This window comes from Mobula birostris, chromosome 7, assembly GCF_030028105.1.
Source record: "Mobula birostris isolate sMobBir1 chromosome 7, sMobBir1.hap1, whole genome shotgun sequence".
In the NCBI taxonomy this organism is placed as follows: domain Eukaryota; kingdom Metazoa; phylum Chordata; class Chondrichthyes; order Myliobatiformes; family Myliobatidae; genus Mobula; species Mobula birostris.
This window is the reverse complement of record NC_092376.1, coordinates 165592238-165615467: the sequence shown is the minus strand read 5'-3', so window position 1 is coordinate 165615467 and position 23230 is coordinate 165592238. Positions and strand designations below refer to the sequence as shown.

At 37.3% G+C, this 23230-nt stretch overlaps 1 protein-coding gene across 4 annotated transcripts; it reads left to right on the top strand.

Annotated features, from left to right (window-relative positions):
- Nucleotides 1-225: 225 nt before the first annotated feature.
- g3bp1 (GTPase activating protein (SH3 domain) binding protein 1) lies at nt 226-23230 on the top strand. 4 transcript variants are annotated; one of them, XM_072264039.1, is made up of 12 exons: nt 226-319; nt 3521-3637; nt 4435-4516; nt 6205-6378; nt 7023-7113; nt 14166-14259; nt 15715-15895; nt 16544-16645; nt 17297-17399; nt 20030-20158; nt 21545-21663; nt 22059-23230. In XM_072264039.1, exons 2-12 carry the CDS (start codon nt 3543-3545, stop codon nt 22317-22319), a joined length of 1431 nt encoding a protein of 476 aa, XP_072120140.1. In that variant the 5' UTR covers nt 226-319; nt 3521-3542; the 3' UTR covers nt 22320-23230. The 4 variants fall into 4 exon arrangements, with proteins under 4 accessions (XP_072120140.1, XP_072120139.1, XP_072120141.1 ...); XM_072264038.1 differs by having other exon boundaries at nt 239-326; XM_072264040.1 differs by lacking the exon at nt 226-319 and adding an exon at nt 351-469.

Here is a 23230-nt window from a genome sequence, read left to right as displayed (position 1 = left end):
GAAGGCACAAGTAGAGCCCGCCTTTCGTTTGTCAATCAAATCTGTCCTGCAAATCTAATTGGCTCTTGCATGATTGTCGGCTTTCCCAGCAACCTCCCCCCCCCCTCTACGGGGTCTCCCGCCTCGCTAACAGCTCCTGGAGCCTTGCCGGTCCACCTAACATGCTAGCGGCAGCACCCGCCTTCCTTCTCCGTTCCCATTGGCTTACCTCTGCGAGACCTCGGGCCGCCGCGTCCACGGATTAACTGCCAGCGTTGTCAATCAGGCTGCCTTTCGCTATCAGGTTAGCGTGTTAACGCTGCCGGCTCTCTCCTCCACGGTGCGGGGTAATTTCTTTGAATCTTGAAATAAAACTCTTTCCCGGCGCCGACTGAGGTCCTCAGGGTCACGTAGCCCCCCTCCCCCCGGGTCAGTGCTCGTTTGATTCATCGGAGTCCCCAAGCACCACCCCCACCCCCCGATTCCTGCGGTGAGTGAGTGTCGGGGAAGTGAGGGGAGGTCCGGGCGCGGGGAGGAGGCCGAGGGCCGGGATGGCTGCCGTTTTACCACAGACCGGGGCCTCGCTTCACAACCCGCCGCGTGGTTTCTCCCCCACCCCGGGGACGTAGGTAGGTTCTAATGAGGGTGGGGAGAATCGGCGGCCTCCTTCGTGACTGCGCCGCCGGTTATGGGTGGAGGCCGAGGTGCCGGGCCTTTTGTTCCTGCCGAGCCTCGGCTTTCGGGTTGGAGCAGCTTGGGAGAGAAGGAAGGGAAAGGGACCTGTGCCTTTTATTCCCCGTCTCCCTCCCCACCCGGTACCACATGGACAGCTGCTCTCCCAGGTACGCGGTGGGCCTCGGGGGTTTAGAGTGGTCCCACTGTGCTAAGCCCCAACCTACTGTTGCATTGGTGACTGCGATTTGGGGCACAAATACCATGATGTCCGTCAGAGTGTTGCGGAGCTCCCGCGCTTCCCTCCCACTTCTCCATGTTGCGGCCTTGCTTTCACTCCACGTGTTCGCCTCGGCCATGGATGCTGCTCTTGTCCTGCCCTTACTTATTCCCACAGCGGATCCCGTGGCTGCAGCCCGTGCCGTGAACTTCTTGCACGTCTGATAGGGCGGACGGTTGATTGGGGGGGGGGGGGGGTCGTATTAAAAATGGGGGGGAAAGGCATCCAAGGGCCATATATTGTCCGCCAATCTCTCTGTACCCTTTCCAACCTCTTTCTGTGAGCTGACTGCTGGTGAGTGGTAAGCATTTCTGCTCTTAGGAAGGTGTTTTCGATTTAACCTTGCGATTTTAAACGTATTGAGAATGATACAGCGCACTGTATCAGTTAAATTTGCAAATGAGAATAATGCCTGATTTTCTGTGTCATTTTACAGTTAAGTGAAATTGAAAACCCTATTGTTTGACGGCACCGCTTTGATAAGATAGTCAAACAGCACTTTTAGTCTCGCATTTCTTTGAGGAAGATTCAAAATCTTTTTTTTAAATGAATTATTTGATTGAAAAATTTTGTGCTATTTTATGACAACCTAAACAAAATTTGGAAACGGGCTATCCGAATCCCTGCATTGGTCGCCGAATTATTCAGCATACAACTAAAGATTCGAAAGACATTTCCTATCTGTCATGGTCATTTGGGGAGTGGGGAAACAAAAGGGAACCAGCGTGCAGTGCAATTGATTGTAGGACTGTTGGATTTAGTTGGTGTGCCTCACGTCTAACCATGTAGCTATAGGTACATAATCTGGCTATTGAAAGACAGCCAAAAGAAAAGTTACACTTTTTTTCATAATTTTGCTTTTTCATTTTTTGAGCAATGAATCAGATTTGGTATCACTGAAGTGAAATTTGTTATTTAGTGGCACAAATACAGTGCACAGGCATAAAAATCTGTAAATTACAAAGATAAGAAAGGAATAGTGAGCTAATGACGAAATCCTGATGGAGGGTCTTGGCCTGAAAGTCAACTGTACTTCTTCCTATGGATGCTGCCTAGCCTGCTGCATTCCACCAGCATTTTTTGTGTGTGTGTTGCTTGTATTTCCAGCATCAGATTTCCTCGTGTTGAGGTAGTGTTCGAGAGTTCGTGGACCATTCAGAAATCTCCGCATACTGTTTATAAGTGATATGGGTAGCTATTTTTAAAAAGTGTAAAGCATAAATATGGATTTGTACTGAGCTATTCTGATACGACTTTGTAACAAATAGAGAAAGTACGCTTATGAAAATATCAGTGAAAGCCAAAAGCTAATCTTAATGACAGCTAATTTTAAGTATACATAAGTATATTTGTTGAGATCAATCTACAACATAGATAATACCACTAAGAAAATAAGAATGGAAAGGGTGTTGATGTCTTCAAAATTTAAATATCCACATTAGCTTGTCAGCATTTCCTTTCTCCTGTGGCTCTGCTTTAAAACCAAATATTAGCAATCCCACCTTCCACTGATTTGACAGCAAGTCCAATTGAGTTACTGAATCATTTCACCAATGGGTTGCTCACGGTGGTAGCTGGCTGCACTGGGAGATTGTGATAACCAAAAACAAGCTCTTAAGTTTATGATGCTGCTGAGCCTATTGTCTTGTAATTCAGTTTGCTTAAAAATCTATGGTGTTAGTAATAATACTGCATCTGTGTACTGAACACCCAAATGATTTTATGGATGTTTTCTGGAATCGCAAGGATGAGTACTTGAAATTCAATATAGAAGTTGCAGCACTGCAATGAGCCATCTGACCCACTGATTCAAATAGTATCTGTGCTTGGGTCTACTTGAGCCCTTCTTATGTGCCCATAGTATCATTTGTCTACTTTCTGGGTTTTCCCTTTAGGGCAATTTTGCTAATTGAACTGTTCATTTTGATCCTCTGGTTTAAAAAAACAGTTGAGTCCCAGTTGGATTTATTGGCTACTTGTCTCCTTTTGTTTTGGGACCACTCTCAAATGCTAACAAAATGAGTCATTTTGAAAAAGCAGTGGGTGCTGCAGAAGTCTGATGGGTGAATGATATTTTCCAGATTATTCTCGGTATCTTTTGCTCCAGTTTTTAAATGAAACTGTTTATTCTTGCCCTCAGTGGAATAAATGTACAGTTAGGTTCAGGGTAACCATAGATTTCAAAATTCAGTTGTCCCTGCACTGAGGATTTCAAATATGAGATGTCTGTTTACTGTGGAATTAATTCAACTTTTCTTTCATTTTAGTTCATTCAGGGTTGAGTGCTGGTCTAATAAGTTTCAAGTTATTGATTTGCATTGACTAGTTTTTTGGCTTGAAATTTCCCTGTATTATTAGCTAGGAGTTTTAATACCCTCGATCAGTAAAGGTCAGTTCAAGATAAAACAGTGAGTCATGGTCACCTCAACACTTGAGATGAGGGATACCACAGCCAAAGTATGGAATATTTGGGGAGTCAGGTACTACTAATTTGGATTTCCACCATCACACATGTCACATCTTCCTTACAACTTTGGTTGAGCAGATTGGGTTTATGATACTAATACCATATTTTCCAAATGCTTACAGCAACTCTCAGTTGACCAAAGAGATGGTGATGGAGAAGCCAAGTCCCCTGCTTGTCGGGCGGGAATTTGTGAGACAGTATTACACGCTGCTGAACCAGGCCCCTGACTATTTACACAGGTAAGGTGGATTTCTTTGGTGCAAGCTTGTGTTTTTAATGTGAATGAAAGCAAAAGTTTCTTTTCCGTTGTGTTAAATAAAGACTTTATTTTTTTTCTCTCTGAATGAGGGAGGATTATTTAATCTGTTATTGCCAGACTAGAGGTTGTTGGATTGATTCTTGCTACATCGGAGTATATCAATTACCTGGCTGATGGTTAATGCCAAAAAATGTATTTATGTTGGCCATGGCAGCAGTATTCTGAAACACTGGCAAGAACTAATTTATCTTTTAATGTCTTATAGCTTTGTTTAGAACCAACTTGTTGCTCTGTGTTGGCCTCTTTCACTAAATTAGAATATAACACAAATTAGATAGTTAAAAATCATTGCAATTAAGTTAATAAATAATTTGCATTAAATGCTTTTTAATTAATTAATCTGATGTTACTTATACATGGGTAATATCTATCTTTTTGATATTTCTACAAGGCTCTTATCCATGTTAAGATATTAAAGTATCTTCCACTGCAGAGAAGCTGATCCAAATCTGTCAGTTGCATTAGTTGTTCTTTCCTTGAGCGGAAGTATTCTTGTGTTATTGCTGTTGTACGGAATATACTTCTATATTTTAAAGCATAAGAGTAAAGTGTCAATTCATAAGCTGTGCACATGTTTATAATTTACAATTTTTCACTATTGTGCTATATTTGAAATACTCTATGATTGCGAAAAAGAAGCTTTGTTCACAGTGACATGTATTTTCTCTTATCACCTATATTTGTTGACCTGTTGTATTAAAATGTCTTGTGTTGTAGGTTTTATGGAAAGAATTCTTCATATGTTCATGGTGGTTTGACTTCAAATGGAGACCCTGCAGAAGCAGTGTATGGACAAGCGGTAATTAATCTTGGCTGATGGACATATAAATGTATAAGATTGCACACAGAAGCATCTGTTTATTCCAGGCATATGTGAGATTTGCAGCTGCTTGCTGTGGTTCTGATGCTTTCAGCAGTGGTTGCAGTTCAGAGGGAGGCTGCAAATTAAGCTCAGGCATATGAAACAAGATTTGTTGTAAGATTTAGGATTCAGTGCTTCTTAGCATTCTGCAATCCCTCTACTCTGTTACTGGATGACTTAAATGTATTTGTGTCCACGGTTACGGTTTGTTCTGTTACTTAATAACCCATCTGCTAAAATGAACATGTTTGAACTTGCTGTTGTCAATTGTTTGTCCAGTTAGCAACTAAAATCTTCATTGTTACAGTAACGTTAAATGTGTTTGCAAGAGTGATAGTTGGTATGTTTGCTTTAAATTTTGTATTGTTTATTTAGCAAGTGGACTAGATTATGGAATTGCTAAATGTCATTGTGCTTCTTATGACTGATAAAAAAAGCAAGAGGCCATGCTAATTAATATGTTGATTTAAATGATTTTTCATTGGGTCCTGATTTTTATTAAAATGTAAACTGAAATCACTTCAGGTATAGATGTAGAAACTGTGTTATCACTTGTACTGTAGACAGGATTTAGTAACTGCCCTTTGTGGGTCACAAGCTGGTAGAGAGTATGTGTGTAAGTCATGATAATGTAATTTGGCATTTATTACTTCCACCATATCTCCCTTGAATAATAACTATTTTCGTGTTCATTATTTATGTTGCATGGTTGCTAGTACACTTCCCAGAGACTACTGCTTCCTTCTATATCTTGAATCTTGTACGCTATTCAAATGTGAAAGTCCCCTTTTGTCCTACCTAAATGGTACAACATTCCAACATCAAAGATTGCTTTCATCTTGACTAGTTTTCAAGTTTAAAGCAGTAATGAAGAATCATGGCCTTTTTAGATACATTTAATGTCAGGAATGTATACAGTATTCATCCAGAATTATTTTTATTCGCAAACATACACGAAAATGGAGGAGTGCTCCAAAGAATGAATGACAGTTAAATGTTAGATCCCCCAGCTCCCCCCTCATGCACAAGCAGCAGCAAGGCAATGACCCACCCACCCACCCACCCACCAGCGAAAAAGCATCTGCACCCTCCACCGAGCGCTCAAGCATGCAGCAAAGCATCAATAAAGACATAGACTTGCAGTGCTCCAAAGACTACTCATTCACCTGGTATTCGACATACCACAGGCTCTCTCTCTAATAAGGGAGAAAGGTGTGGCCATTTTCTCCACATCTTATTCATTCTTTCCCCTCTGCTCTCATTGCCTCCCAGATATGGTCGTTCACCATAGTAGGCTCACTTTTCAACAGATCATTCTTCATAATTTCTGCCAGCTCCAGTGTAATCCCATGACCAGACAAGTTTTGCCTTCCTTTTCATTTCAGCCTTTCAAAGGGATTCTTCTCTTTGCTGCTCCTTAGACTGTTCTTCTGTCCTTAACCACCACAGTTTGGCTAGGTAACTTCAGGAGATACAATATCTGTCCCTTTGCTTCTCCAATGCCCACTATCTTGGGACACAGTCTTTCTCGGTGAAGTAGATCACTTGCTCTCTAAGAATTGTAGAATTTTGATTATAGGCTATCATCATTTTATAATTTTATCTTGTTTATTTCTGTATTGTAGGAAATCCACAAAAAAGTTATGTCGCTTCAGTTCCGAGATTGCCACACAAAAATCAAACATGTGGACGCTCATGCTACACTGAATGATGGGGTGGTAGTACAGGTTATGGGTGAGCTGTCAAACAACAGACAGCCCATGAGGCGTTTCATGCAGACTTTTGTCCTAGCACCTGAGGTAAGCAGAATGGTTGTAATTATCTTGGTTTCTTATGATTTGTGAGACTTCCAATATTGAGAGGTAGAATGCTATAACAAAGTGTTTTAATTTGCATTGGGTATTCTTGCTACATTTTTCCCACACTTTTAATTATATTTATAACTTCACATAGTACATTAAGTAACTAAAATATACTAGAAAGTAAAGATGTTAAACTTGGGGGGACTTCATTGACTTTTATCTGGCTGATTTAATTATTTTCCCGTAGTGGCATGTTTTATACTGTCTGGATAACAGGTTGTTGTCCTGCTGGTGACTCATTTAAAACACCAGAATTCTTGTTTTCATTTGGTTGACTACCGAAAGTATCCCTGTCAGCATTATGTGTGAGAAGATACTAATAATCACTATCATTTCATTAAAAAGTGGACTTGGTTGATGTAATAAATGATAGCAATGGAATCCTATTTCAACATGCTGTCTCTACCTTTTAAAATTTGATTGGAAAATTATCTCTATTGGTCTGATTTTTTTTCTTTTTGGACTAGACTTACTTCAATATCTAGTGAAGCAAAAACTGCCCATAGATGCAAAGTCCATAGTCTAACACATTCTAAGAAAGATACACTGATTTTTCTATTATTTTCCCATTTTCTTGTCAGGGTTCAGTTGCAAACAAGTTTTATGTCCACAATGATATTTTTCGTTATCAAGATGAAGTGTTTGGTGATTCAGATACTGAGCCTCCCGAAGGTGAGCAAACATATTTTACTAACTTCTTTGTTTAGGAATGACTAAATCCAGTCACACTGTCTCTCAGTAATTATATAAGTTTTACCTTCACTGTACATATACATTCAGATTTGATTTGTAGTTTGATTTCCTGAAGTGTAGTTCACTATCTTTAACTGTAGAGAGTTGTGTGCTTACCAGAAGTTTTGGCTGTTGTATGTTTACAGTGATTGTCATAACCAGCTAAAGATTTTATGTAGTTGAGAGGTTTTACATTTAACTCCTTTGGTTAGTTTTTAAATGATAGATTTTGATTTTTTTTAGTATTTTAAAAACATTTTAACCAGTATTTACCCTGTAAGGTTGGCTATTGGTTTTCTTTGCACCTCCATGTATGAAGATTATTATTTGCCTTATGTCTGGACTGTTTTGTTTAATACTCAGTGATAGGGTCACTGCAAAACTATCCTTGCTGACCTACATTGGCAGCTGATCCCCAGCTCAAATTTTACATTTATATCTTGTTTTTGTTTTCTGATCTTGTTCCTCTTTGCATTCCCCTTTGTTTGTAACCCTTTATTCCCCTCTTTATTTCCCCTTTGTATTCAACAAGTTCTTGGAATGTGGTTTGTCAAAGATGTAAGGTGAAAGTTGTCTTTAATCTGGCCTTGCTTTTGCCCTATCATGTAAACTATGCTGCTATAAAAGGCACATTTCACTGATTATTTCCAATATTATGAGGAAGTTTTAAAATGGTTTAAATAGATTTAAGTAATATGCACATATTCAATTCAGTTAAATACAGTTCCATTAAGATCCAAGTTGCTGCTGCCAATTTGATGATGAAGACCCCTTCAACACTGAAGTGATCCTTACTTTGAGGGAAAGGGTTCTCTCACTGGCTACTTTCTTTTTAAATCTTTTTATTAAATTAGTGCACTAAAAGTAAACCATGTAGACACTAATACACTGTTGCAATATAAATTTGCAAGAGAGATTAATACACAAAAAATGTTAGTACAAACAGTGCAGTTTAGATATAAAATAACAACTAATCTAAAAAGCAAAGCAAAACAATGGGCTAACTAGGTAACAAGTAGACTTAAACAACTTAAAACAATCAATTCCTCAGACCCGACCTCCATTAAAAACAGTTAAAAAAACAAGAAGGGAATGTAAATATGGGCAAAGAGGAAAAAAATTACATTAAATGAAAATGTTGAATAAAAGGTCTCCAGATCTGTTCAAATTTAACTGAAGTATCATAAAGATTACTTCTAATTTTCTCCAAATTTAAACATAGTATCGTCTGAGAAAACCAAAAGCACGTAGTTGGGGCATTAATCTCCTTCCAATGTTGTAAAATACATCTTTTCGCCATTAAAGTAAGAAATGCAATCATTCTACGGGCTGAAGGAGAAAGATTACCCAATAGTTAACCCGATAGTTAAATATACCTTACGTATTTGGTTTCAATTCCGAAAATTTTTCGATCTTAATCAATTTGGGCTTGCGATTCCTATTTTAGGTAACATATTCTTTCCCCCCTCTTCCACGGACCGTGCCTTTCAAATTTGGAAGACTAATGGTATATCACGGTTTTTGGATTTATTTTTAGATGGCTCCCTTATGTCTTTTGAACAATTATCTAACAAATATAACTTACCAAGAATACATTTTTTTAGATATCTCCAATTTAGAAATTTCCTAAGTACTATACTCTCTTCCTTTCCGATGTTACCTGCTACATATATTTTAGATACTATAATTAACCTTAACCCATGTCAGAATGGTGTAATGGCTATTATTTATAATACTATCATGAAACTTAAGAAAGCTCCATTTGATAAGATTAGGTCAGATTGGGAAAAGGAATTGGGCTTTATTTTGGCGGATGACTGGGCGCGTATTTTACAACTAGTCAATACTTCCTCTATCTGTTCCAAACATTCCCTAATTCAATTTAAAGTTGTTCATAGAGCACATATATCTAAAGATAAATTAGCTGGTTTTTATTCTCATAGTAACCCTCTTTGTGACAGATGTCATGGGGAGGTAGCCTCCTTAACTCATATGTTTTGGTCCTGTCCTACTTTGGAAACTTTTTGGAAAGAAATTTTTAATATTATTTCAAAGGTATTGAATATAGATATTTCTCCCCATCCTATTACCGCTATCTTTGGATTACCTAAAATTTCCAGTAATCTCACTGGCTACTTTCTTTCTTTCTTTTTAAATCTTTTTATTGAATAAGTACGCAGAAGGTAAACCATATAGGCATTAATACACTGTTAGAATATAATATATTACAGGAAATATTAATACAGAAAAAAATTAATACAAACAGTGCAATTTAAACATAAAATAACAAGGTAATATAATAGTATACTAATTTTTATATATATCAATAGAAAAAGAAAACCCAAAAAAAATCCACCGTGCAACTAAACTAAAAAGCAAAGCAAAGCAATGGGCTAACTAGGAAACAAGTAGAATTAAAGTACTTAAAATCACGTCCTCAAACCCGATCTCCATTAAAAACAGTTTTAAAAAAAAAACAAGGGAATATAAATATGGACTGAGAGAAAAAAAATTACATTAAATGAAAATGTTGAATAAAAGATCTCCAGATCTGATCGAATTTAACTGAAGAATCATAAAGATTACTTCTAATTTTCTCCAAATTTAAACATAATGTCATCTGGGAAAACTGAAAAAACGTAGTTGGAGCATTAGTCTCTTTCCGATGTTGTAAAATACATCTTTTCGCCATTAGAGTAAGAAATGCAATCATTCTACGGGCTGAAGGAGAAAGATTACTGGAAATTTTAGGTAATCCAAAGATAGCAGTAATAGGATGAGGAGAGATATCTATATTCAATACCTTTGAGATAATATTAAAAATGTCTCTCCAAAAAGTTTCCAGAGTAGGACAGGACCAAAACATATGAGTTAAAGAGGCTATCTGCCCCTGACATCTATCACAAAAAGGATTAATATGAGAATAGAAACGGGCTAATTTATCTTTGGACATATGTGCTCTATGGACAACTTTAAATTGAATTAGGGAATGTTTAGCACAGATAGAAGAAGTATTGACTAGTTGTAAAATCTGCACCCAGTCATCCGCCGAAATAATAAAACCCAATTCCTGTTCCCAATCTGACCTAATCTTATCAAATGGAGCTTTCCTAAGTTTCATAATAATATTATAAATAATAGCCGTTGCACCTTTCTGACATGGATTAAGGTTAATTATAGTATCTAAAATATATGTAGGAGGGAGCATTGGAAAGGAAGAAAGTATAGTACTTAGGAAATTTCTAACTTGGAGATATTTAAAAAATGTATTCTTGGTAAACTATATTAGATATTTGTTCAAAAGACTTAAGGGAACCACCTAAAAATAAATCCAAAAACCATGAAATACCTTTAGTCTTCCAAATTTGAAAAGCACGATCCGTGAAAGAGGGAGGAAAAGATATGTTACCTAAAATAGGGATCACTAGCCCAAATTGGTTAAGATCAAAAAAATTTTCTGAATTGAAACCAAATACGTAAGGTATATTTAAATATCGGGTTACAGACCTGTTTGTGGCGTTTCAAATCAAAAGGAAGAAAAGAACCTAAAATAGAACCAAGTGCATAACCTTGAGCAGATTGTAATTCCAATGCTACCCATTTAGGAATGGATAGTGTATCCTGGTCAAGTAACCAAAATTTCATGTGTCGAATATTAATTGCCCAATAATAGAATCTAAAGTTAGGTAATGCTAAACCTCCATCTCTCTTAGCTTTCTATAAACGTATTTTACCCAGTCTCGGGTTTTTATTTTGCCAAATAAATGAAGAGATTTTAGAGTCAACTTTATCAAAAAAAGATCTTGGAACAAAAATCGGTAATGCCTGAAATATATATAAAAATTTTGGCAGAATAAACATCTTAACTGCATTAATACGACCGATCAAAGTTAAATATAATGGAGACCATTTAAATGAAAGTTGAGTAACAATTAAGGGTAAAAAATTAGTCTTAAATAGATCTTTGTGTTTACAAGTAATTTTAATCCCAAGATATGAAAAATAATTATTAATCAATTTAAACGGAAGGTTATGATACAAGGGAAGTTGCTTACTAATGGGGAAAAATTCACTCTTACTGAGATTTAACTTGTAACTGGAAAAGAGACTAAATTGTGCTAATAAATCTAAAGCAGCAGGGATAGATTTTTGAGGATTAGAAATATATAAAAGTAAGTCATCAGCATAAAGTGATACTTTATGAGACTTTAAGCCCCGAGTTATCCCAATAATATTTGCAGATTCTCGAATAGCAATTGCAAGAGGTTCTAATGCAATGTCAAATAATAAAGGACTAAGAGGACAACCTTGTCTAGTACCTCGAGAAAGAGGGAAAAAGGGTGAACTTAAAGAGTTAGTACGAACTGAGGCCATAGGAGAATGATATAATAATTTAATCCAGGATATAAATTTCGAGCTAAAATTAAACATTTCAAGCACCTTAAATAAGTAAGGCCATTCTACTCTGTCAAAGGCTTTTTCAGCATCTAAAGAAATAACGCACTCAGGAACATTTTGTGAAGGAGTATAAACAATATTTAAGAGTGTGCGAATGTTATAGAAAGAGTAACGACCTTTAATAAAACCCGTTTGGTCTTCCGAGATAATATAAGGAAGTGCTTTTTCTAATCTTAGTGCTTAGTGCTTTTTCTAGTCTTAGTGCTTGCTTCTTTCTGGCTGGTCTGCTTTAGATTTAGCTTTGGGGTCATGGGGTGGGGGGTGGTGGGAGGGGCTTCACTTTTTAGTTTTTTTTCTTCTTGGGCTACTTATATTACCGAAGCATTGGTTGTGTTCTCCTTCCTGTTATCTCTTGTTTGTTCTGTTCCCTTTCTGGGTTCGTGGGTCGAACCTATTGTCAATCCTTTTTTTTGCGGGTTGACTCTAAGGTTTATGGAGTCTCTTATTAATTTTGTCTCTTGGAATGCTAACGGTCTTAATCATCCAATTAAAAGGAAAAAAGTTTTTAAAGTATTCCGGAGACTTAAAGCACATGTTCTATTTTTACAAGAGACCCATGTGCGGAGGGGGGACAGACTACATTTTTTTTTTAAATTTTGGAAGGACCAACAGTTCCATTCGAACTCGAACGCTAAGATTCGAGGTGTCTCTATTTTTATAGACCCCTCAGTTACTTTTGTACAACATGATATTATTTCTGATCCGAATGGTAGATTTTTATTGGTTAGTGGTCTACTCTTTAATAAAAAGGTAGTTTTGGTCAACATTTATGCTCCCAATATGGACTGTCCAGAATTTTATAAATCACTATTTAATCTGTTCCCAAATTTGAATGAGTTTTCACTGATCTGGGGCGGAGATCTTAATACTTGTTTATCTCCAGTTTTGGACCATTCTGCTCCTTTACAGACCTTACCCAATAAATCTGCAACTTTGATTAACTCATTCCTCTCTGATTCTGGGTCGACGGACATTTGGCGTTTTTTGCATCCTCAGGAAAAAGATTTTTCTTTTTTTTCACATGTTCACCATTCCTATTCAATTTTATTTTTTAATTGACTCTCTTATTTCTTCAGTGGTTAAATGTGATTATGACTCTATAACCATTTCGGATCATGCTCCACTTAAGCTTTCTATTAAAATTCAGGCCAATACACAAAATAATAGACAATGGCGTTTTAATTCGCTGTTGCTTCAGGACTCGGATTTTGTTAACTTTATGAATGAACAGATCGATTTTTTTTTTACAATCAACTATACAGAAGATATTTCTATGAACATCCTTTGGGATACTTTTAAAGCTTATATTCGTGGTCAGATTATCTCGTATTCTGCTGCTTTGAGGAAGAAGCTGAAGCAGGAGGAGCTGGTAATTGTGGATAAGATTAAGGAAATTGATAAGAAATATGTTACAGCTCCCTCTGAGGAGTTGTATAAACAAAGAACTGAACTTCAAATGGAACACAGTTTATTACTTTCGTCCTCGATTGTAAATCAGTTAAAGAAAACAAGTGAATTTTATGTACATAGTGACAAAGTTGGTAAACTGTTGGCTAATCAGTTGAAGACTAATTATACTAAATTTCAAATTAATCAGATTTATAATCAAAATGATCAACTGATACTTGATTATGCTGAGATTAATCAAGCCTTTTTTGATTTTTATTCCTCCTTATATCAATCAGAGTCTTTACGAGACTCTAAATATATGAATGACTTTTTAGATAACCTAGATTTCCCTAAGATTTCACAGGATATATCCTCTATGCTAGATACTCCCATTACCACTGATGAGATTAAGAATGTTATCTTTTCTATGAACCTGGGGAAAGCTCCTGGCCTTGATGGGTTTACCGCGGAATTTTATAAATTTTTTGCACCTTCAGTAATCCCTTGGTTTTTTAGGGTTCTGGAGGCTTCATTAAAACTTGGTAAACTTCCTGAATCCTTCTATAGAGCGTCAATTTCTCTAATATTAAAGAAGGATAAAGATCCTACTCAATGTGCATCTTATAGACCAATATCTTTATTAAGTGTTGATTCTAAAATTTTTTCTCACTGGCTACTTTCAATCATTTTTTTTCTCATGTTACTGGAATAGGTGCTACAGAAGTGAAGAGCAGTTGAACTGATTTGTGAATACTTGCTTTTACAAACATATTAGGAATAAGTGATTTTTCTGTATGTAGGTATTTTCTCACAGGAAATAGTCCAAAACAGCTCAAAAGCTGTCTAATAGGAAAGTGAAATAATGCTGAAGCTATTCCAAAGATTGATTTGACAGTGCTTTGCCATATTTCATGTATAATAAACTGAGTTTCCCATTAGAATTAAACACCAGTAATTAGATATCACCTTGATTTTTGATTTGGATTAAGTTCTAACATTTTATCTAATCAAAAGGTGTGGTTTAGGAAGAGGCCCTAACTGAATTTAAGTATAATTGAAAACACAGTCATTTTGGGGCATATGCATAATCCTTTAGGGCTTTGTATTGTGCTACTAGAAGTTGCTGATTGTTTTATTTATTACAGAGTCTGAGGAAGAAGTAGAGGAACCGGAAGAACAGCAGCCATCACCAGAGGCTGTCCAGGATGATAGCGGAGTTTACTATGACCCAGCTGTCAGGTAAAGGAATTTCCAGTGTTGGACATTATACTTTTAATTTCATGCTCTGGGTTTGTTTATTTGGCTTTATTTCTGCAGTTTGGGTTTCTCATTTATCAATAATTCGTGCTTCCTATTGTCAAGTTCTGTTGTGCTGTTTATGGACTACCTTGCATAAGCTTAGAGGAATAAATAAGAGAACAGATTAACAACTTACTTTTTGTTTACTCTTATAATTGAGGTTCTCAAGTATCATCTCTTGGGACTTCGTATTTTATTTCATGAATATTCAGTTATGTTTCTTCCATACTGCCAATACATTTTTTTTTGTGTGAATAATGCAGAAAATATTTTGGTATATGTAAGAGAATGAAGCCTCTGCTTTATTTGCAAGTGTAAGGGGTTTCTTTTTTATGTCACTGCATAGTCTAATTAAAATGGCTTCTTTGTTGTGTTATAATTGAATAATCCACACAAACTAATTACCCAGTTTGGCGGGGCCAAGGGCTGTTTCCCTAGACGACAGTGAGCCGAGTGACCCTGAGGCTGGCCGGGGGGTTGGGGGGGCTACACAAGTTTTAATAATCCTTCATTGGGAAGGGATTGTTTAAGAATGGGGAGATTTTGTTATAGCTGTACAGGGTGTCGGTCAGGTTACATCCAAACTGCACTTGGAGTGTTGTGTGCAGTTCTGTTCGCCACACCATAGGCAGGTTATACTTAAGCGAGGGAGGATGCAGGAAAGATTAAGATGTTACCTGACTTGGTGGGTTTGTTATCAGAAGAGATTGGATAGGTTGTTTTCCCTAGAACCAGGAAGGATGAGAGGTGACGTGATAGAAACAAATAAGATTAAAAGAGAATTGATAGTGTATGCTTCCTTTAGGATACTGAAGAGCAGTTTTAAGGCAAAACATGGGAGGTGTAAAGGAAATCAAATTAGATTTTTTTTGGACACCGTGCAAATAGTATCTGGAGCAGGATCAAAAACACATAAGGGGCGCCTTGACAAATATCTGAATGACCAGGGCACAGGGGGATATGGTATTATTGCAGTCAAGTGGGATTTGGATCGATGGGCATGATAGTAGAGTTGTGGCTGAAGGGCCTGTTTTTATGCTGTTTGTAACTTGAAATCAGCCATGGACAACTTCAAAAGTGGAACAGGCTTGAGGTACATGTTGTCTATTGTGTTCTTGTGCGTTTTGCATGTTTTGACCATTGAGGTTGCATTGGTTGTGTGGTGAGGTTGAGTGATAGTTGTGGTACTTAATTATTCATATTCAGTTAAAAGAAAACTAAAATTTCAGTTCTCAAAAGTAGTGCAATGTTGGAATGGGAGAAAAATTCTTATTATGGAAGGAAACTATCGTAGGTTTTTAAACTGTCATTCTGGCATTGCGGGGCAGCTAACTAAAATTTAATAGTATCCAGATATACTAAGTTATGCTGATTCCTTGTATTGCCCTATTACAGTAATGGCTTAGAGGAGCCCTTGGAAGAACACATTGTTGCATCAGAACCAGAACCAGAGCCAACTGTGGAGGAAGTAAAACCTGAGCCTATATTGGAGGAGGAAGTTGCTGAGGAGCCTGTGGTAAAATCTCCATCCCCTCCGCCTGCTGACCCAGCACCTATTGTAACGGAAGATTCCAGGGTAGGAAAATTTCCCATGTAATTTATTTGCTATGGAAAAAGTCTATCCATTTGCAGGAACCACTGAATTGTTTTCATTCTTTCACTTCTTAATCTTATTATGTTTCTGAGCATCTGTTTAAAAAAAAAGAGCAGATTAAATTTAATGTCCATTTTAACTGGTCAAGAAGATTTATTGCTAAATCCACTATTCTTCAGAATTTAATTTTATTGATATGTAGATTTCTTTTTATTGCCAATTGGCAAATCGAACACTTTCTACCCAAGCACTGAGCTTTATAGAATTTGATATACTTAGGCTGTTAGAGTTATTATCCACAATAGCTTAGTGATTGACGTAATACTATTATAGTGCCAGCAATCCAGGTTTAATTCCTACTATTGTCTGTAAGGAGTTTGTACGTTCTCCCCATGCCTCTGTGGGTTTCCTCTGACTGCTCTAGATTCCTTCCACATTCCAGACATATGGGTTCGTAGTTTAATTGGTCACATCTGGGTAATTGGGCAGCAAAGGCTTGTTGGACCAGAAGGGACTTTTAACATGTATCTCTAAATAAAATCAAATAACATTTTAGCTGAATTATGTGCTTGAATTGTAATCTGAACTTGAATAGCTTCTCATTGAATCTTAATTTTTGTCTCTTAATAGACTTTTTCCTGGGCTTCTGTAACGAGTAAAAATCTGCCCCCTAGTGGCATTGTTCCAACAACTGGAATTCCACCTCATGTTGTCAAAGCCCCTACACCACAGGTAATGATTAATTATTAATCCTAAATAAAGTTAATTTTGGGGAAAAAAAGGGTGTTTGTTCAATTTACAGTTCATTGTGCATCTTCCGTCAGTCCAAATTTGACCGTCAGGCCAATTTTGACTTGAATAGTTCACTGTGTAATTGCATTGTGGCTTTCTGGTCAATAATTAGTCAAGTACACTGCATATTTTCCCTCACTTAATTAGCTACGTAGTCTGATTATTTATACTTGCTGTAGTTCAAGCACTGAGTATTGATGGAGGATCCAGCCTAGAGGATATTAGCTGTAATTTTGAAGGAACTCGAGACTTGAGATTTAATAATATTTGTATATTTAACATCCTTCCTTGCATGTGGCTTACATTATGTTTTATTTTGGTTCTGAAAACAGCAAAATATTACACGTTCTATTCATTTGAAGTTATGCAGACCCTGTTGGAAATATTCACTGGGCTAGGCAGCATCAGTAGAAAGAGTTAATGTTTGGGGTCAATTTTGTGCAGAATTACTTGCCTATAAATAAGCCTTACATTCATTTGCTTCTGAGTAAATAAGCATTGCGGAACAGCACTTTATGTAGTTTTTGAATCATTGTTTCAGTACTCAACAATATCCAAACAGCAGGTGGTTAATACATTATTTATTTACAGCCCCGGCCAGAGACAAAACCAGAAATACAAATTCCAGCTCCAAGGCCTCGTGATCAACGGATTAGGGAACGGCAAGGTATGCCACCACGAGGCCCCCGGCCAGGTAATGTTCTGTTATACATGATATTTGCTTTTGTAATACGTGAGGGAATACCTTGTTCTCAACAATATACTGTACCTCTGAGAACTGTCTTTTCAATACATGTACAAGAACTGCTTGTTCTGTGTTGGAGGCATTTTCACGCTACCAATATGCTTTGTGTCCTGTGGTACTATCACTGCTAAGTTTGGGGAATTGAAATTTGGTTTGGTGTATTATTGTGACTTGTACCATTGTACAATGAAAACTTGTCTTGACTGCACTTCATGTAGATTGATTCAGTGCACAGTGTATTGAGGTAAAACAGTAACAGTGCAGAATAATGTAATAGCGTGAAAGTGCAATGCAGATAGACAATAAGGGCCAAGGTAGGTTGAGGTTGAGTCCATCTTATCCTACTAGGGATCCATTTAATAGTCTTTGATAACTGCAGGGTAGAAGTTGTCCTTGAGCCAGGTGATAATGATTTTTTTAATATATCTTCCGCCTGTTTCGAGGGGATACAAGAAGAGTATCAGGACTAAGTTTGGTTTTTGATTACACTGGCTGATTTACATAGGCAGTGGTAGATAAGAACTGGTCCACAGCTGAAGACTGAACAGAACTGTGCAGTGCATCCATTGTAACTTTGTAGCTGAGTTGTAATAGTTATAGAACTGACACAAATAATAGAATCATTTTATTAATGTTACTTGCACTCCATAACATAGACTGTATTTGTTTATATTTTTCTGCCATTAAAGTCAAGCCCTTCCAAGTACCAAACAGATTGTTGCAGATTCATTGGTGTTTACTTACTGAAGTATTCATCATTTTGGCATCATACTTTCTTTTGTGCCCTGCTAACCCTGAAACGCCAATGTTTCCAGTTGGGACTATAGAGGATCAGAATAGAAATTGACAGTAGGAGTGTAATCTATGTGAAGGTAATTAGCAAAGTATGCAGATAAATGGAGGTATGTTGCGAAATGAAGGTAGTCGGATGCAAGGTAAACTGATGGTAGTGTGAACAATTTTCTTGGCCAATGTTATCTCATTGACTGCTGGTGAGATTGCCTTGATTGAACCCATAGTTAATTCAGAAGCATTTGGCTGAATTCTTCCTTTGAATGCAGGCACAAAATAGGGTAAAGAATAGGTCATTTGTCCCTCAAGTCTGCCAAGGAATGAGACTGTGTTGATCTGCAACCTACATTTTTATTTTTTTAAAAATCACTGGAGACCAAGGGTTCTGTGAATTGATAAATATAGTTCACAGACCTCTTTGTGCATCCAAGGATAGCTGACAGTGGGAACTTGGGCCACTCAGGATCAGCTTGATAGTGGTGGGAATACTCCCAAGAGACTCATGCTTCATTTCTACTTGTTTCAGATTTAATCCCCTTCCCCCTTCCCCCTTCTCCCTCCTTTGACTGTCATGAAGAAATACTAAAAGCCTTGTCCTATGTTCTCTTGATCAGCTTGTAAATAGCAGTGATGCCTGTTTTGAAGTATGTAGGTTAGATTTAACACTTTTAAAGGTGATATCAATTTCTTAGGGCAGGGATGACCTGAGTATGTTTGGCATTAGCAGTATCCAATTCACATTAAAGTACTGTGTTCCGTTCTTACTATAATTTCCTTCTTTCCACCTCTATTTAACTCTTGAAATTGATATTTTGTTAAACCTACATTGCACACCTAAGACATAGTGAGCAGAACTGAACTGTCCAAAGTATTCTGCCCTCACCAGGGCTTTGGGTAGGTTTTGTGTAGTACTTACTATTTGCATTCTGTTCCATTAGTTTTGATTATTTTCCACAAAATAATTATTTGCTATGTTTCAAAACTTAAAGATATACAGGAAATCTGAAGTTTGAAACAAATGCTAGAAATAATCATAGTTCAAGCAGCATCTGTGGAGAGAGGAAAGAGTTAATATTGAATAGAAAACCTAAACAGTCATTAACCTGAAATGTTAATCTTTTTTCACCATATTGATAAAGCGTGATTAACTGAATATTTCCAGCATTTCTGTGTATATGTTTTCCCCTAGGTTGGTTATGCTACTTTGTATATGATTTTCTGATGTGTTGGGAGGATGAGAAGTGACCTGAGAGAGATCTATAGGTGGATAGACAGAACCTTTTCCTTGGGTTAGAAATTTCAAAAACTAGTAGGGGTAAAGTTTAAAAGAATGTGGGGAGGTAAGTTAACACCGTGGTGGGTAGCTAGAATGTGTTTTCAGAGGAAGTCGTGGAAGCAGACACAATAGCGACATTTAGATAGGCCCATAAACATGCAGCGAATGGAGGAACATGTATTTTGTGCAGGCAGGTAGGATTAGTTTAATATCACAGCCAAAAAGGCCTGTTTCTATGCTGTCCTTCCCCATGCTCTGCATTCTATATATGTGCAGTGTTCACTTTATTTGAAAATTGAACTGAGTGTAATCAGTTTATTTGCCTGGACAAAACCCCATTGGGTTAGGTAACCTTTAGAGGCGTTATTTTGATTGCATGATGGAAGACAAATATAGCTAGTTGTTCAAACATTGTATTCAAGCTGTAGGGATGCCCTAAACAGCATTGTTTGTAAATTTTACTACAATAGCAAGTTTTCAACAAACAACTCTAAAAGTGTTCTTGTTTCAGGTCGCAGTGAAAATGAGACAGGAGATACTGAAACACGCCGCACAGTCCGATACCCGGACAGTCACCAGTTATTTGTCGGGAACCTGCCCCATGACATTGATGAGACAGAGCTGAAAGAATTCTTCACAGGTTTGTGGAAGTTTAAATTGTAGTTAATAGAATGTTTGCATAAAGGGTTTATCTAAAATGCTTCATTTTGGAATCTTTCTCTTCTGCTGTCCAATAACATTTGAAGCAAAATGTACACAACGTGCGGTCTTGAACTACGGCTTTAATTTCTTACTCTGATAAAGTACTGGTACTACAGTGCTTCTGAGATGAACTGCAAATTTCTTCAGAACTACATTAAGGAGAATGATTTGTCTTTATGCCTTGCTTAATTCTGTATTCCTGATGCACGTTCCATCTCCCTCCCTTATACACAATGTTGTGTTCAACCCTCTTGGAATACTTTGCTAACTTTATTGGGGGCTCCTCTCTTTTGGCCTTTATTCTCCCATAACTTTCTCTTCCACTTTACTACCATTAGTATTTTTAGCAACCCAAGTCTGGTGCTTTCAGCTTTTGTTGGAGATGATCGATTGGTATGAATACTGTGTGTCTGTGTGCTTGTTGCTGTTCATATGGATTTAATAGAATGCTTCCTGTTTTCTAAGGTAGTCAACAGAAGAATTTAGTGTACATTGATGCTTTAGTTTGATAAGTGTTCTTGTGTATTAAATTATAAAGTGTCATAAGAAATTTGCAGAAGTAGGCTATTTGACTCCTTGTGCCTCTGCCATTTGGTGAGATTGTCTGACTTTTAACTTAACACCACTTCCCTGCACTAACTCCATGATTCCTAATAAATCAAAGTCTATAAATCTATCTCTAATAGTATTGACTAATTGTCACAGCCTGCATGGGTACTGAATTCCAAAACTCAATGTTGTGGATGGAGGCATTTTTATTTTTTCTGTCCTGGAAGGCTGAACAGAGCAAGGGAAGTATCAGCTTCATATCTACCTACCATCCAAAGAACTGATCTGGTGAACATTTTCTGCATTCCTTCTGTTGCAAGTTTATCCCTTCTTGAATAGGAAGGCTAGAACTGTGCATGATATTCCAGATATGGGCTCACCATGGCTTTAAGTAATTGAAGAATGACACAGCAGTTGATATTTAATGTAAATTGGTGCTTAAGTGCACTGCAAACTTATCTGATTGAATACAGTTGTGCATCTGTGAAATGTTTGTCCCTCTTGTTGAACTGGATCAATAGCATGCATCATGTTGGAATGTACGAAACTCCACACTTGGTCCAATTTGAAGGCATAAATTGTGTTCTTAAGGTTGTAATAGCTATTTGGAGAATTGGATGTAGAAATATGCAACTTGACATTGAAACAGTTAATCAAGAGTATAGAGAATTAATTTGCCTGAGTAGAATGTGTATTTTGAGCTTGTAACATGCATAATAAAATTAGAACAACTGTATCTTGAAAGTTACAGTCTAGCAATTCTTTTTCCTTGCAGGTTATGGCAACGTGGTGGAACTCCGTATTAACACGAAGAGTAGTGGTGGAAAATTGCCCAACTTTGGTTTTGTTGTATTTGATGACCCTGAGCCTGTTCAGAAGATCCTGAGCAGCAAGGTATATATAATAATAGCACTCTTCACGCATTTTTGTTTCATTCTGTTATTGTTGCTTCTCTGGTCCCACCTATCTTCAAAATAAAACTTAAGATTTCCTGTTTGTGGGAAACGTAAACTATTTGTGCACAATTTCTGATGGAATGAAAATACAATAAAACAACAGATTACAATTTGCAACTTTAACGGAAAAGTGCAAGCAGACTGACCCAGGTTTATATTATGCATTGGTTGGGATTAAACAATTTTTCAGTGTTTCATACTTGTTCAAAATTTGTTGCTCTAATTTTTGCTAATTAAAGTAAGGTAAATAGCATTGAAGTAAAGTAAATAGCATTGTTCGTATGAACCAACCAGAAAAACGTTCTAATAATTGACTGCTTTGTATCTTTACAGCCCATTAAGTTCAGAGGAGAGCTTAGACTAAATGTAGAGGAGAAAAAAACACGACCTATTCGTGAAGGTGAACGCAGAGGCGATGACCGACGAGAAAATAGACCAAGAGGACCTGGTGGACCCCGTGGTGGACTTGGCGGAGGAATGATGCGTGATCGGGAGGGCCGGGCTGGCCTGTCCAGAGGAGGCCTAGCACAGAAACCAGGAGCAGGAAGAGGTGGTGGACAAGGAGAGTCTCGTTTCTCAGGGCCACGTCACTGAAAGTACCTTCACTGGCTATTGGTCTGAGCTGATGGTACTAATGTTCTCTCTCATGCTCTTGTGATTCAGCTTTGTTTTTGGAATGTGATTTCGACCTGTACAGATTTTTTTTCCAGTACAGAAAATGGCCTTTTTTTCCGTTCTCGACTTGTGTAGTAGTCATCGTCCCACGAAACATCCTATCTGAATTTTTTTAATTTGTTTTAAAACAAAATGGATTTTAAAATCAGAATCTCCTGTTTGAAGACAGATTCTTACTGCAGTGGATTGGGGTGACTAACAGCTATGAACTGGATTTTCGTATCTGCTGCCTCCCAGCTGCTCCGGGAACGTGTTGGCCCTTACTGACTGAAATTTGGTGCAGAATTTTTAAATTGAAAACCTGGTTGCATTTTTATTTCCACACAGACATTCATCTTCAGAAAAACTTGTTATGTAGCACTCAACAATTTTTAAATCCTTCTGTCTATATGGCACAGTGTTCTCCTGTTTGATTCTGGAGGACATGGTGCTACCTGTATTTGGACCGGAACCAATGTGATTACTATGTGCTTGGTAATAAGCTGCAATGCTGTAAACTGGAGAAAGCTACCAGTTCCCTTTCAGAACTGCTGTGCTATTAAGATCAGATTGGATAAAAACAACAGATGTGAGTCATCGTTTTTCTTTTCAATCTTTTAGTTTTCATCATTGGAGGATCTCTTTCACAGTGGGACTTTTAAAACATTTAACTCTGGCATACTTGACATCAAGACACGTTTCCTCTGGAATTGTGAATTTTTTTAAACTGTAAATTGCAGAAAATCTTTCTGGTTTAGTTTGTATTGTAAAGCGTATGGTTGTGCCTTCTATTTATCTCTCATTCCAATCTTGGCAAAGTTGTACAAATAAATGTAGATTGCTTTATTCAA